The following is an 11,902-nucleotide window of genomic DNA, read 5'->3' as shown; positions in this document are numbered from 1 at the left end:
TGTAAACTGCTCCCCCTGGCGAAAAACTACCGCCTTAAACGAAATGTAGTGGAGTAAAAAGTACCCTATTTCCCTCTGAAATGCAATGGAGTAAATGTATAAAGTACCTTAAAATTGTAACTAAGTACAGTACTTGACTGAACTTTCATCACTGATTATATACTTTCTGTTTTTTTGTCAAAGCAATTGTTTGTTGAACAGTTTTACAACAACAAATACAGTACGGACAGAATTAAGAGCACTAAGATGCATAAACGGGCAAATGAGTTACACTGATTATCTAAAACAAAGTAATCAACCTTTCTATTTTAATTTAAGTAGATTGTGATACACATACTAAATAAAGATATTGGTAAAGTAAAAGTATTTCTACTTGAGAAGGAAACTGTGGCCTAATGCAACTACTGTTAAAAAATAGTGTTGTTCATTGCCATCTGTTTTAAACATACTCAAGGAGGGCCGATTTTTACTGTTTACTCACTACATCAATGATACGTGGCTTCACTTATATTTGTATGTACTTATGGACTAAGAGATGTCATAATCTACCTGGTTGAAACATCTGAAATAATTTGTATCCAGAGACAACACACACACAGGCTATATATTTAATAGATTCTTTTTAATAATTAAATAGCAATATTCAATGCACAACATTTACAGAGATATAGGATAGACGTGTGTGTCTGATTCTGTTTTTCCTTCTGCTGTATCTCCTTTTCTGGTCATACAGCAAAAGAAGTAAATAGATGTAATGTACTATTAAATATAACATAGCAAAGAACAATTAGGAGCTTGTTCTATAAAATCACAGACAACAAACAAATGCAGTGGCTTCGCTGATGAGATGATTTCCAACTTTAGTTAGACTAAAGTTGTTTTCATGAAAATAATAACAGCGACTGACAGATTGTCTTGCTCTGTTTGCTGATCACAGCCAGGTTAAAGGTCAAAGAAAAGAAATTACATTGAAGAGAAAAAGACGGACAAAAAAAGATATAAAGCGCATAGAAAGAAGACGTATGTTAGTGGTTGGTTTCCAGGTGGTTTGTTCATGTCTTTTTCAGCGGTTGGTCTTTTTCAAACAGTGGCCCATGAGGCTGGCGAACAGCGTCAGCACCATCTTGGGATTCACTTCCACCAAATCGTCAGGCAGCGCGTAGACACGAGCTCCAATCTTACGAGCCAATGAGATCGCATACCTGGTAGAGGAACAGGGGGAGGTGAGAGAGGGAGGAGTTAGGAGACGATGATCGAGTGACAAATAGAAAGATGCTGAAAGGGGGGAAAAAAAGTTTTACTTGGCGTTGTTGAGTTTATCGGCATCCTTCAGCACTCCCCTCTCTCCTCTCTTCACCATGTCCCACTTGACGGTCCCGGGAGCGATGGCGTCGATCAGGTCAATCACTGGCAGGCTGGTGCTGATCAGTGTGTCCTGCAGAAAACATGGTCAAATGTAAATGCAGCCTTGTGTTTACTCAATTGCATCATGCACTCTCTCTCTCTCTCTCTCTCTCTCTCTCTCACACACACACATACCTTGAAGCTGCTGATCTGTGTGTCCTTTCGTTTCTGGCTCAAGGTGGTGTTGACCCAGCTGAGGATGATCTGATCTCCAACCCTCTCTCCATCACCCAGATCTGACAAAACCTGCACTGTGTACCTGAAGGACAACAAGCGTAACTGAAACTGTACAAGGAGCAGTTGCATCCAAACCACTAAAATCAGTCTGTCAGAAAGACAGTCTGTCTTTCTCAAACAAGTGACATGTCCCACAGCCTTGGACGGTGCATCTACCTCCTCATCAGCTGCCAGACCAGCGCCAGGGTGTGCATTGGACTCCCGTTGTTCAAGTTTTCTCCTCCAATGCCAACCAGAGAGAAGTGAGCTACATCCCTGCCCAGCTCCACAGCATAGTTACAGTTCTCCAGCTACAATATGTAAAGAAAAATAATGTTACATCCTTTTCATTTCCCATCAAAATGCTTTTTTTTGTGCTCATCAGCTTTCTATATCTTTAATTTGTGCACATAGTACGCACACCTTCTTCATATTGGCCCCCAGGACAGGATAAGGCGGGTTGTTGACTTTCTTCCAGTTCACAGACACATTGACCTTCTCATAAAGCTGCAGGACCACCAAACCATCACACAGGTCACTGTTGAAGACAAAACACAGAGAAAGTGAGGAAAACCAACATACAATCCACATATGTAGTTAGATTATACAGACAATCAGGATTACAGCAAAGGCAATCAAGGTAATCCATGACCAGAGCAAAACACATGTAATATATATACATAAAAACAGATTAAATAGAAATAAAAGGTCAGTGTAAAACTAAATAAAAGTTTTCAGTAAGGTATTCAAATTACTGATTATACTGGTTGGCCCGCAGATATAAATAGGTAACTGTAGGAATGTAAAGGATCCACCCCCTTCCTTGATAAGGTTAACCACATTGATGTGTAACTGAGGACATACCAGTACAGGTGGTTGACATATGGAGAGACGCCCAGAGAGTTCATCCAGTTTCGAAATGTTTTCTCTTCTTTGGACTCAGCTGGAAGGACATGAAGACACAATAAATGCCATCACGTTCTCTACCAGCTGCTCCCATTTTGATTTATGGCTGCTATAACTTGTCACACCCTGAAACATTTATTTTCTTGGACTTTTTATTGGGCTACGACCTGTGTGTCTAGCATCACTTGACTGAATTTTAGCTTTGGGTTGAGAGAGATTCAATGAGCAGCCTCAAGGCCATGAGATGATGCAGCCGAACCATGTTGGACAAAATCGTTTTCTTCAGCGGGGGTTGTGTCTGTGTCTCACCCTCTATGTGTGCTGTCTCTATGCCGTTGCCATTGATATGAGCCCTCTGCAGAGCAGGATGCATGTTGAACAGGTTGGCCACAAAGGCCATGTTGAGTTTGCTGTTTCCAGATGTGACGTCAAGAGGAGAAACGAACTGTCTGCAGTCCAGCCGGGCCGCTTGTTGCAGCATCAGCTCGGCCCTTCGGTCCAAATCAGGCTCCTTCACATGCACATAGAACACACACACATGTACGTGCACGGTACAGACACTACACACATATAATCATGCCAGAATCCAATAGGAAGGTCACTTCATTTAGTGTGATTTATGTACACTGTATCTGCAGGATAATAAATGCAATGATCAGCAAATAACAACATTTTAGTTGAAACAAAAAACATTATATGACCACATCTTATATCAAAAGTATCCCTTAAAAAGAGAATACTCTATACCTATCATATTTATACGTTTCTGACATTTTCTACATATCAATTTCTCTCTGTGATTTGAAAACTCACATTGATGCCGCTCATGTCAATTTTGACGCTCATTTTGTAGTCGCTCTCTCCTTGAAGAGCAATCTGGTCCAACAGGTAGAAGTAGGCTCGCGAATCCTGCAGTGGTGCAGTACAAGACGGTATGTTACGCTCACGTGTTTGTGTAATTTTGTGTGTGTGTTTGTGTGTATGTTCTGAAAGGGGACCTTAATGTCTTCACTGAAGTTGCTGATGGTCTTTGTTCCTGCATTGCTTAGATGATGGTTGACCCAGCGCAGCAGCATGTCCTCAGGGGAGAGAGATATCAGACGGTCCACATTCTCCCCGTCTGTCAGAAGGCTAATCAGACCTTAAGACACACACGCCATCAGTTTAACAGTCTATTACAAGTTAACTTGCCTTCGTCAGGATGGTGTGATGTTTATTGAACCTGTCTTGATATTTTCAATTCAAATACTGCATGTTTAAGAAGGGAATATCAACCGCCAATCACTCTCACATCAGAGACAACTAGACAACTAGATTAACAGTGTAACTATGAAGTTAATGTGTGTGTGTGTGTGTGTGTGTGTGTGCGCTGACCTTCATTCCTGCTGATTTCTATATCAGCAAAGAGGCCAACCTTGATAATCTGCCAGAGCAGTCCCAGGACCAGGTGGGGTTTCCCAGCCATCAGATCATGGGCGTCAATGCTCACCACCGTACAGCCGATCGCTGAGGCGGAGTTCAGAGCCAGGACCAGATTCTCCTACAAATGCAAATCATTTGTGTATCAACATGTTCATCTTTGCTCACAGTCACAGATTTTATAGCCAGACAACAGCATTGTTGCAGTTTCCGTTGTTGTAACAGCTCAGCAAAAACAAAGACTGTGGCCTGAATCCTCCAAATAATAACTCACTTATTAAAAATCAAATGCTGCACTCCAAACTAGCTCCTTTAAAAGGCCAAATATGTAAAACTATGATTTTTATTCTCTACACAAGAGTGATATAAAGGAAGCATGCAGTAGAAATGTATTATATTACAAGCTCTTTTTGCACAATCCAACATTACTGGACAATCAATATTTTGTCTTACATACCTACACTCATCCTGTTACTGTCTTATTTGACACATATACAGTACTAGAAGACTTTATTACGCATTAGCCGCAGTAATTATTTGGCTAACTTCTAAATAAAACCAAATAAATTCTGCCATTTACAAGTCAAGTAGTTTCCTCAGTGAGAGAATAGTTTCTTTTCCAACTACAATTAAGTTTCCAGTACTTTATCAGTTCTTGTTAAAAAGAATAGCTCAACAGGGTTAGATGAGAAGATTGATACCACTCTCACATTTGTCTGTTCAATATGAAGTTGGAGCCAGCAGTCAGTTATCTTAGCTTAGCATAAGGACAGAAAACAGGGGGGAGCAGCTAGCCTGGCTCTGTCCAGAGGTAAAAAAAAGAAAGCACCTACCAGCACCTCTAAAGATCACTAGATAACACGTTACATCTCGTACAAAAACCTAAGTATAAAACCAACAATTTCTGGAGTCTCTGCTGCTCACAGTGACAACAAAACTGCAGGAAGTCACTGCAGCCAAGAAACGGCACATAACTCCCAGAGCTGCTGGTGGGCGTGTTTGTCCCTCTTCATGCTAAGCTAAGCTAACCGGCTGCTATGAGAGAAGTAGCTATCGACCTTCTCATCTAACCTTCTGCAAGAAAGCAAATGAGCATATTTCCCAAAATGTCGAACTATTCCTTTAGTTGATGATACAGTAATTAAAAATCTGGTAGCTGCAGTGTATGGGTGTTATGGATATACTGAACTTATGAAAAGCTACTACTCACTGTCATTTTGAAGGTGGCAAGTTTCTTAGTGTTGATGACTCTTTCATCGATCGTGTCGGGCTGAGACAGGTTGATCATTTTGCTGAAAGAGAGCAAGGAGTGTGTAATCTCAGATTCCTCACTGCGACAGCCTCTGTGAAATGTACTCTGTCGGCCATGCTGCGAAACACTCACTGGGAATTAAGGTGAACAAGGAGGAGGAGTGAACTGCTATAAAAACTACAATAAAATAGCATCACAACATTCCTACTTTATCCTTTGCTGCCAATAAAATAATAAATAAACTAAAATAATCATTGATCTCATTGGCATTCCATGTGTATGTTAACACTGAATTATATTTAGAAGATAAAACCAGTTAATTTACATTTGCAGGTACTGTAGGTTTGATCCAACCCACATTTTAGGTGTTTTCTATTTTTATTTGCAAATAATTATTGGAATCAATAAAATGGCAGAGAAAGGGTACCTCCTCTCCCGTCTGAGGTAATAATGATATGAAGGTACGCTGTCAGAAATCCCCCAGATTGGACCTGCTTGTTAACCTGCTTGTCAAACTTATGAAACACAGTATGGATGTGATCGCACTTATTCATGGGTATATGCATGCCTGCTGTATGCATGAGCACAAGCGTGTGCGCATGTGTGTGTGCGTGTGTGTGTGCATCTGTTACCATAACAGGATGCCATCGCAGACGGAGGTGAAGAGGCTTTCATCGTTGGGGTTCATGGGCAGCAGATGTTGGCAGTCTGGATCTTTCGCCAAGGCTTTGTTGATCCAGTGGACAAATGCTACCTTCTCCTCATCTAAACACACACACACACACACACACACACACACACACACACACACACACATATTAACAACATAAAACTGTTTTGATAATAATTGATTAATTACCATTTTTAAAGCACAAATGCCAAACATTCACTCATTCCATTGTCTTTGTTTTATATGATAGCAAATTTAAAATCAGTGATGATGGATTATTGGTCGGCAAAACAGGCACTTTGAAGACATGGGCTTTAGGAAATTGTGTTGGTCATTTTTCACTACCTTCAAAACAATTAATCAGTTAATTGAGAAAATAATCAGCAGATTAACTGATGATGAAAATAATTGTTAGCTGTTGGCGATACTTAACCTCACACAAACATTTAAGAAATGGTTTATTACACACTATAATGTAGTTGTATGCCGCTATAAGGACACTTTTAATGTACTGTATTTGTCAACAATTATATTTCACACGTCACAAGATTTTCTGAAAGACGTATACCTGACAATAGTACTGAATATTTCCTATCCTGTGCCTGTGTTACTCTGCTCTGTGACCTTCAGCTGTATTACTACTGCAAACATTTTTTATCAAATACTTAAGGTAAAATGGGGTCAGAGTCATTAATGCTGGTATATCAAAATCACCGCTATAAATAAATGACACCCTATTTAAAAACTACAGTGGCACCATGTTTGATGACGGCTATTAAAACAAGTCAAGCAATAAAGCGTGCTAAAAATATTTGCAGTGGCAATAAAGCTGAAAATCCCAATCAGGTCATAGAGTCTGATGAGTCACTGAACGTGATGTAACACCTGCTACTGTTTGTTTTCTGTTTGCATCAAGAAAAAGAGGCAACAGATTGTTTATCCAGATAGTCAGAAGAGTCTTTGAGGTTTCTGGAAATACTTTCAAAACACAGAAGAAAAGTGTTTTCTGGGTTTTTCAAGATTTCTTCTTCAGAAAATGAGATGCTTCTTTCTGTGACTTGAATGCAGTGTGTATCAGTCAGAGATACAGTAATTATGAAACTATTACTAACACACACACACACCAACACCAACACACACAATGCATTCTCACGCACCAGAGTAGGAGTGCTGTGTTCCCTCGCTGGAGATTCCTGATATTCCCCCAAAGGAGCGGATCCCATCCCTCCTTGTGATGGTTTTCCTAAACGTCTCACTGAACTCCTTGCTCTTTAGCTCTTGATAGATCTGAACATGGACAGGCAGTGTCACTCCGTGTGGGATTGTGATGAGTTAAGTTCAAACATTTGCTCACAATCGGCGTCAGAACTCACAGAAACAAATTCCTCAAAGCTGATCTTCTCGTCCTTGTTGGTGTCTCCGGCGATGAAGGTCTCCATGATCTCTCGCACCTTGTACCCCGGCAGGGAGAAGCTCGCCTCTCTGAACAGCTCCTGGAGCTCAAAGTCACTCACATAGCCGCTGTTATCAATATCTGAACACACGGAGAAACGCACACACAGATATGGTAATCAGTTTGCTTCACAAATATTAATCTGAAGCTGATGAGCCCAGCATTTAAGGTAAATATTGAACACAGATGATAAAAGCAAAGCAAACACAAGGCTGGTAATTCTTTATGAACAGGTCTTTCCTAATAATTGGGAAGCACTTCTCTCTCGGTGCCATCATGGTACATGCTAGCGATTAAATGGAATTCATTTAATTGGAAGTTTCCTAATTAAACAGTGTCTTGATTTTACCTAGTACAAAAGGTAAAATCACTGTACCAAAGTACAGTGTACCTTTTTATGAATTTACAGTTACATCAAGGTCAGTTCTTTTATACATTTAACTGATAAAATCTGGCAACGCCGCATTATTTCCTTTGACAACACACAGAGTACATACGCTCAACTACCCAAGCAATAAAAATCTCTGATATAAGAGTCATACTTTATGGTCGGCTATACAACTGTTAGTAACGCAGCTCACAATTCCCCCTCAAGATAGTTGTAGGGTCGGGTTAGGTGTGTGTGTGTGTGTGTGTGTGTGTGTGTGTGTGTGTGTGTGTGTGTGAAACTGACCAATTTTATTAAAAGCCTCTCTGAGATCTTCCAGGTCCTCTCGGGAAATCTGTGTGATATGATTCTCCATAGTGGCTTCTGCTTTGTATACCTGAAACGTACACACACGCGCACACACACACACACACACACGCGCACTTTGGATCATACTGGCCACAATGTAGAAGCTGATTTTGCCAGACTGAGCAACATGTCGGCTTAACAAGCGGAGCAGTAGTGGAAAGTAACTGCTCAAGCACTGTACTTTAGTGTAATTTTAAGGTGTACATGTACTTTACTTGAGTATTTCCATTTTAGGCTACTTTATACTTCTACTCTGCCACATTTCAGAGGAAAATATATATTGTATTTTATATTCCACTTTCATTATTATCAAACAACTGTAGTTACCATTTACTTTTCAGAATAAGATTTCACATTAAAAAACATATGATAAACGTATAAAATACAACGAATTGTTTAAGATTAAACCAGTGGACCCAAAAAGTGTGTGTGTGTGCAGTTTGTTTCGGATGTCTATTAGTTGTTAGCAGTTCCACCAAAGTGACATTTGATTGATTTTAGTCAAAAGAGGTAAAATTATCCAATGTTTCGCGAAAATGAGAAAATGAAAATGAAAGTCAAACAGTCATAAAATGAAAACGGATTTGTGTATCGTTGTGTTTATTTGTGTAATATCTGGTGAGCCCTGGGTTGGGAACAACTGGACAAAAGTAACTAACTGTTAAAAGTACCTCCACCTCCACCAGCTACAACAGTAGCATGAAGTATTAACAATCTAATAATGTCATATATAATACATAATAAAATCTTACAGGGGAGATGTTACTGCACAATGACCACTTTTACTTTTCATATTTTAAGCACATTTTACAACCAATACTTCTGTACTTTGAAGCATTTTGAATGTTTTTACTTGTAACTAGTCTTTTTATACTATTAAATTGGTACTTTTACTTAAGTAAAATATTTGAACACTTCTTAATATTAACACAAACATTTACTGCAGATATAGAGACTTCAAATCATTCAACCTCAGAAACACACCTGACAAAAGCTGAGTCTCGCGAGAGAGGTGGGATAAATAAATAAAGAACAATTAGGAAGTGTCAGGTTATATACTGGAATTTGTCCAGGGTCGCCTTGTGACTTGTGCCATCAGAGCGCTGACATTTCTTTACGCTGCACCGACTCTTCACACACATACAGGGACATTCACACACCTTAGGTTTCTCATGAAACCCATGAGGTCTTAACATTTTAAATGAAAGTATCCCTTTGGTTCTTTGCTCGAGGAGACGACAAAGGAAAGACAACGATCAAGAGGGAGACAAGTACCTTCATAAGAGTCCGTGTTCCCTGTCAGCCCTGTCTTGAGTTATACAGTAAGCCTCTCGGTGCAGATGCCTCTGGGCTGGCTACAGGTGTCGAGTCTTCCAGAGCTCTGCGAGGCTTCAGACCGGAGCAGAGCGGAAGCTGGATCCCGGAGAGGCTGAAGAGCTGGTTATCTCTCCTAGGAGGAGTCACTCAGGAGAGGCACAGAGTGGACCTTTGGCCTGTCTGGACCCTGGGACAGGCGTAGTCTGACAGTTAACATTTAACACCACAGCTGTGTCATCATGTTATTGTCTATATAAAGATGTTCCTGTGTTTGTCTCTTACGGGCAGTTGATTGACAATGCACCTACTGTTCAGTACTGCATAAACATGCATAACACTACAATGGATGCACAAGACATGCTGTGGGGACAACAGGTAGGAACGAAATATAAAAATAAAAACACTAACAAGGGCAATGCTGTGGGGACAACAGGTAGGAACGAAATATAAAAATAAAAACACTAACAAGGGCAATTAAATAATATGTGTGGAAAATTCACACTGTGCCACATTTTGGAAACAGGTGCTATTATGGGGCCATTTTTGCCCTGAGTTGAACCTACCAGGCAGACGTGTCTCTTGAACTGTGAACAAATTTGCTCTTTTATGAGGACTGACGTTGTCTTAAGCCCGACACATTGCCCTATACCTAACCATATCCATACAATTTAAAGGAATATTCACACGCTTTCCAAGAGTTCGATGAGAGATTTTGTTAAATTTGAAGCTACAGCCAGCTTAGTTTAACAGAAAGGACTGGAAACAGGGGGAAACAGCTAGCCTGGCTCTATGCAGGAAATAATCCAGCACACAACTTCCTGTGAAACCACAACTTGTTGTTTTTATACTTTTTTGCCAGATATAATGTGTTAGTTAATGAGCTTTCATGGTGCTGGTGGGAGGATTTTGTTACCATTGGACTGTCATGTTTTCATGCGATTTTCAATTTCTGCTTTACAGCGCTAGGAGGCGCACTTTATCAATAATAAATGACCTTTAAAGTTTACCACAGTATATTTTAACTACACAACTAGTTAAAACTACCCTTCTTAAGGCAAACATTATTCACTATTATTGAACAATTATTCTCATATAGAATTATTCATAATATTCTGTAAAACTTTTGTAGAAATGTAGGCATGTTTCTATTGTCATGATGTCTTTTGTCACATGTTTTTAAAGGACCATGCCCACATTTTGAATTTCTGTCAAACATGTTTAAAACATGAGGCCTGTGTTTGCCTGCACAGCTTGCCTCAATGCCACACAATGCCCTGTAACCTGAGGCACAGAGCCAACTGCATCACTTAAATTAAACTGCCCCACTTCACAGCAACACTGCCACTCGCTCTTTATTCCAACACACAGCGATCCTTTACAGTATCAGATTATGTATTTTTGTTTTTTTGTCTATGTGCCTTTTTTATTTAATCTCTAAACAACTGCTCGTAAAACTCAATTCTTAAATCAGTGTCATTTGACCTGTATGTTACCTCCAGGCAACATCTCTCTGTAGCTGCATGATATTACAGTTTGCCAACTGTACGTTGTGAAGCAAAGTCCACCTGAGAATAATCAAACTATAATGTAAGGAAACAACATAAGTAAGGAGCTTACATTCAGTCCCAGGCAGGCTTAGAGTCCGGAGCTGGGCCAGTGCAAAGTAGAAAATCAGCTTGTTGCAGACTCAGTTTTGGGTCCCTTTCTTCCTTATTCTCCTTTTCCAGCCCCTCCTTTTCACTTCTCTCTTTTTCTATTAACCCTTTTCCCTCTCTCCTTACGCCTTTCTTTTCTTTGCCTCCCCTCCTTTTCTCTGTTTTTACCTGTCAGCCTCTCCTTTCACCTCTACCTCTGCTCAAAAAGACACACACTGTCCAACAATCAACCGAAACTAAGACACAAAACCTCTCTTGGCTTGGACAAACTTACTAAAAACATTTTTATACCTGTTCACTACAAAGTCACACAGAATCTAAATGTTGCCTCTGAGTCCACACAGCTCCAGGACTCCATCTTTCTATCTCCCCTTCAGGTCTCTTCCTCAGACACCTGATCAGCCCAGTTTCACTCTGTGACTCTGAGGTGCTCTCCAGTTACCCTCTCTTCCTAATCGCCTCAGGTCTCAGGTAAGCGCTCCACCTCCAGCCATTGATGTACCAGCCACGTTTTTGGGTGCAGACCCCGAACCGGGATCAGTTGTTGGTGTAAATACGTAACAGCCGGCCAAAGACTTTCTCATAAGCCTCCTGCATTATTCACTGGCACCTTAGAGCACATGCGCAGGAAGGCGAATAGATTGTAAACTACATAGACACAAAGTACACACACAAGTATACAAAAAGACTTTAAAAGAAATAGTCTGAATTCATATCCAGAGTTTTCATGATGCAGGTATCGCATACATGCACATCTTTCTTTCTTTACTTATTCGTATTTAATGTAGTGATAAATTCCAGATTCCATCCCAACACCCACCATGTTTGGTTGAGCCTTTATGAAGCTTCGTTCAGCTGTAATGTGAAGTCACGA

The 11,902-nt window shown here is 40.2% G+C and overlaps 1 protein-coding gene across 1 annotated transcript; it reads right to left on the bottom strand.

Moving 5' to 3' along the window:
• Positions 1–1,063: 1,063 nt before the first annotated feature.
• On the bottom strand, positions 1,064–8,081 carry pls1 (plastin 1 (I isoform)). Its single transcript, XM_070920163.1, has 15 exons — positions 7,994–8,081; positions 7,241–7,401; positions 7,025–7,154; positions 5,830–5,962; positions 5,156–5,237; positions 3,901–4,066; positions 3,525–3,667; positions 3,340–3,435; positions 2,836–3,037; positions 2,485–2,563; positions 2,044–2,158; positions 1,798–1,931; positions 1,540–1,663; positions 1,302–1,435; positions 1,064–1,202 (listed from the first exon to the last, which is right to left on the bottom strand). Exons 1-15 carry the CDS (start codon positions 8,061–8,063, stop codon positions 1,064–1,066), a joined length of 1,908 nt encoding a protein of 635 aa, XP_070776264.1. The 5' UTR covers positions 8,064–8,081.
• Positions 8,082–11,902: the final 3,821 nt, after the last annotated feature.

The sequence above is a fragment of the Enoplosus armatus genome, chromosome 15, assembly GCF_043641665.1.
Source record: "Enoplosus armatus isolate fEnoArm2 chromosome 15, fEnoArm2.hap1, whole genome shotgun sequence".
Classification (NCBI taxonomy): Eukaryota; Metazoa; Chordata; class Actinopteri; order Centrarchiformes; family Enoplosidae; genus Enoplosus; species Enoplosus armatus.
This window is presented reverse-complemented; position numbering and strand designations above follow the sequence as displayed.

Excerpts from the sequence above, each read along its gene's own strand:
- pls1 (XM_070920163.1), bottom strand. The coding sequence starts at position 8,063 with ATGGAGAATCATATCACACAGATTTCCCGAGAGGACCTGGAAGATCTC. Across the intron at positions 3,436-3,524 it reads ACTTCAGTGAAGACATTAAG|GATTCGCGAGCCTACTTCTA; the intron begins GTCCCCTTTCAG and ends GCACCACTGCAG. Across the intron at positions 1,932-2,043 it reads TGGGGGCCAATATGAAGAAG|CTGGAGAACTGTAACTATGC; the intron begins GTGTGCGTACTA and ends TACATATTGTAG.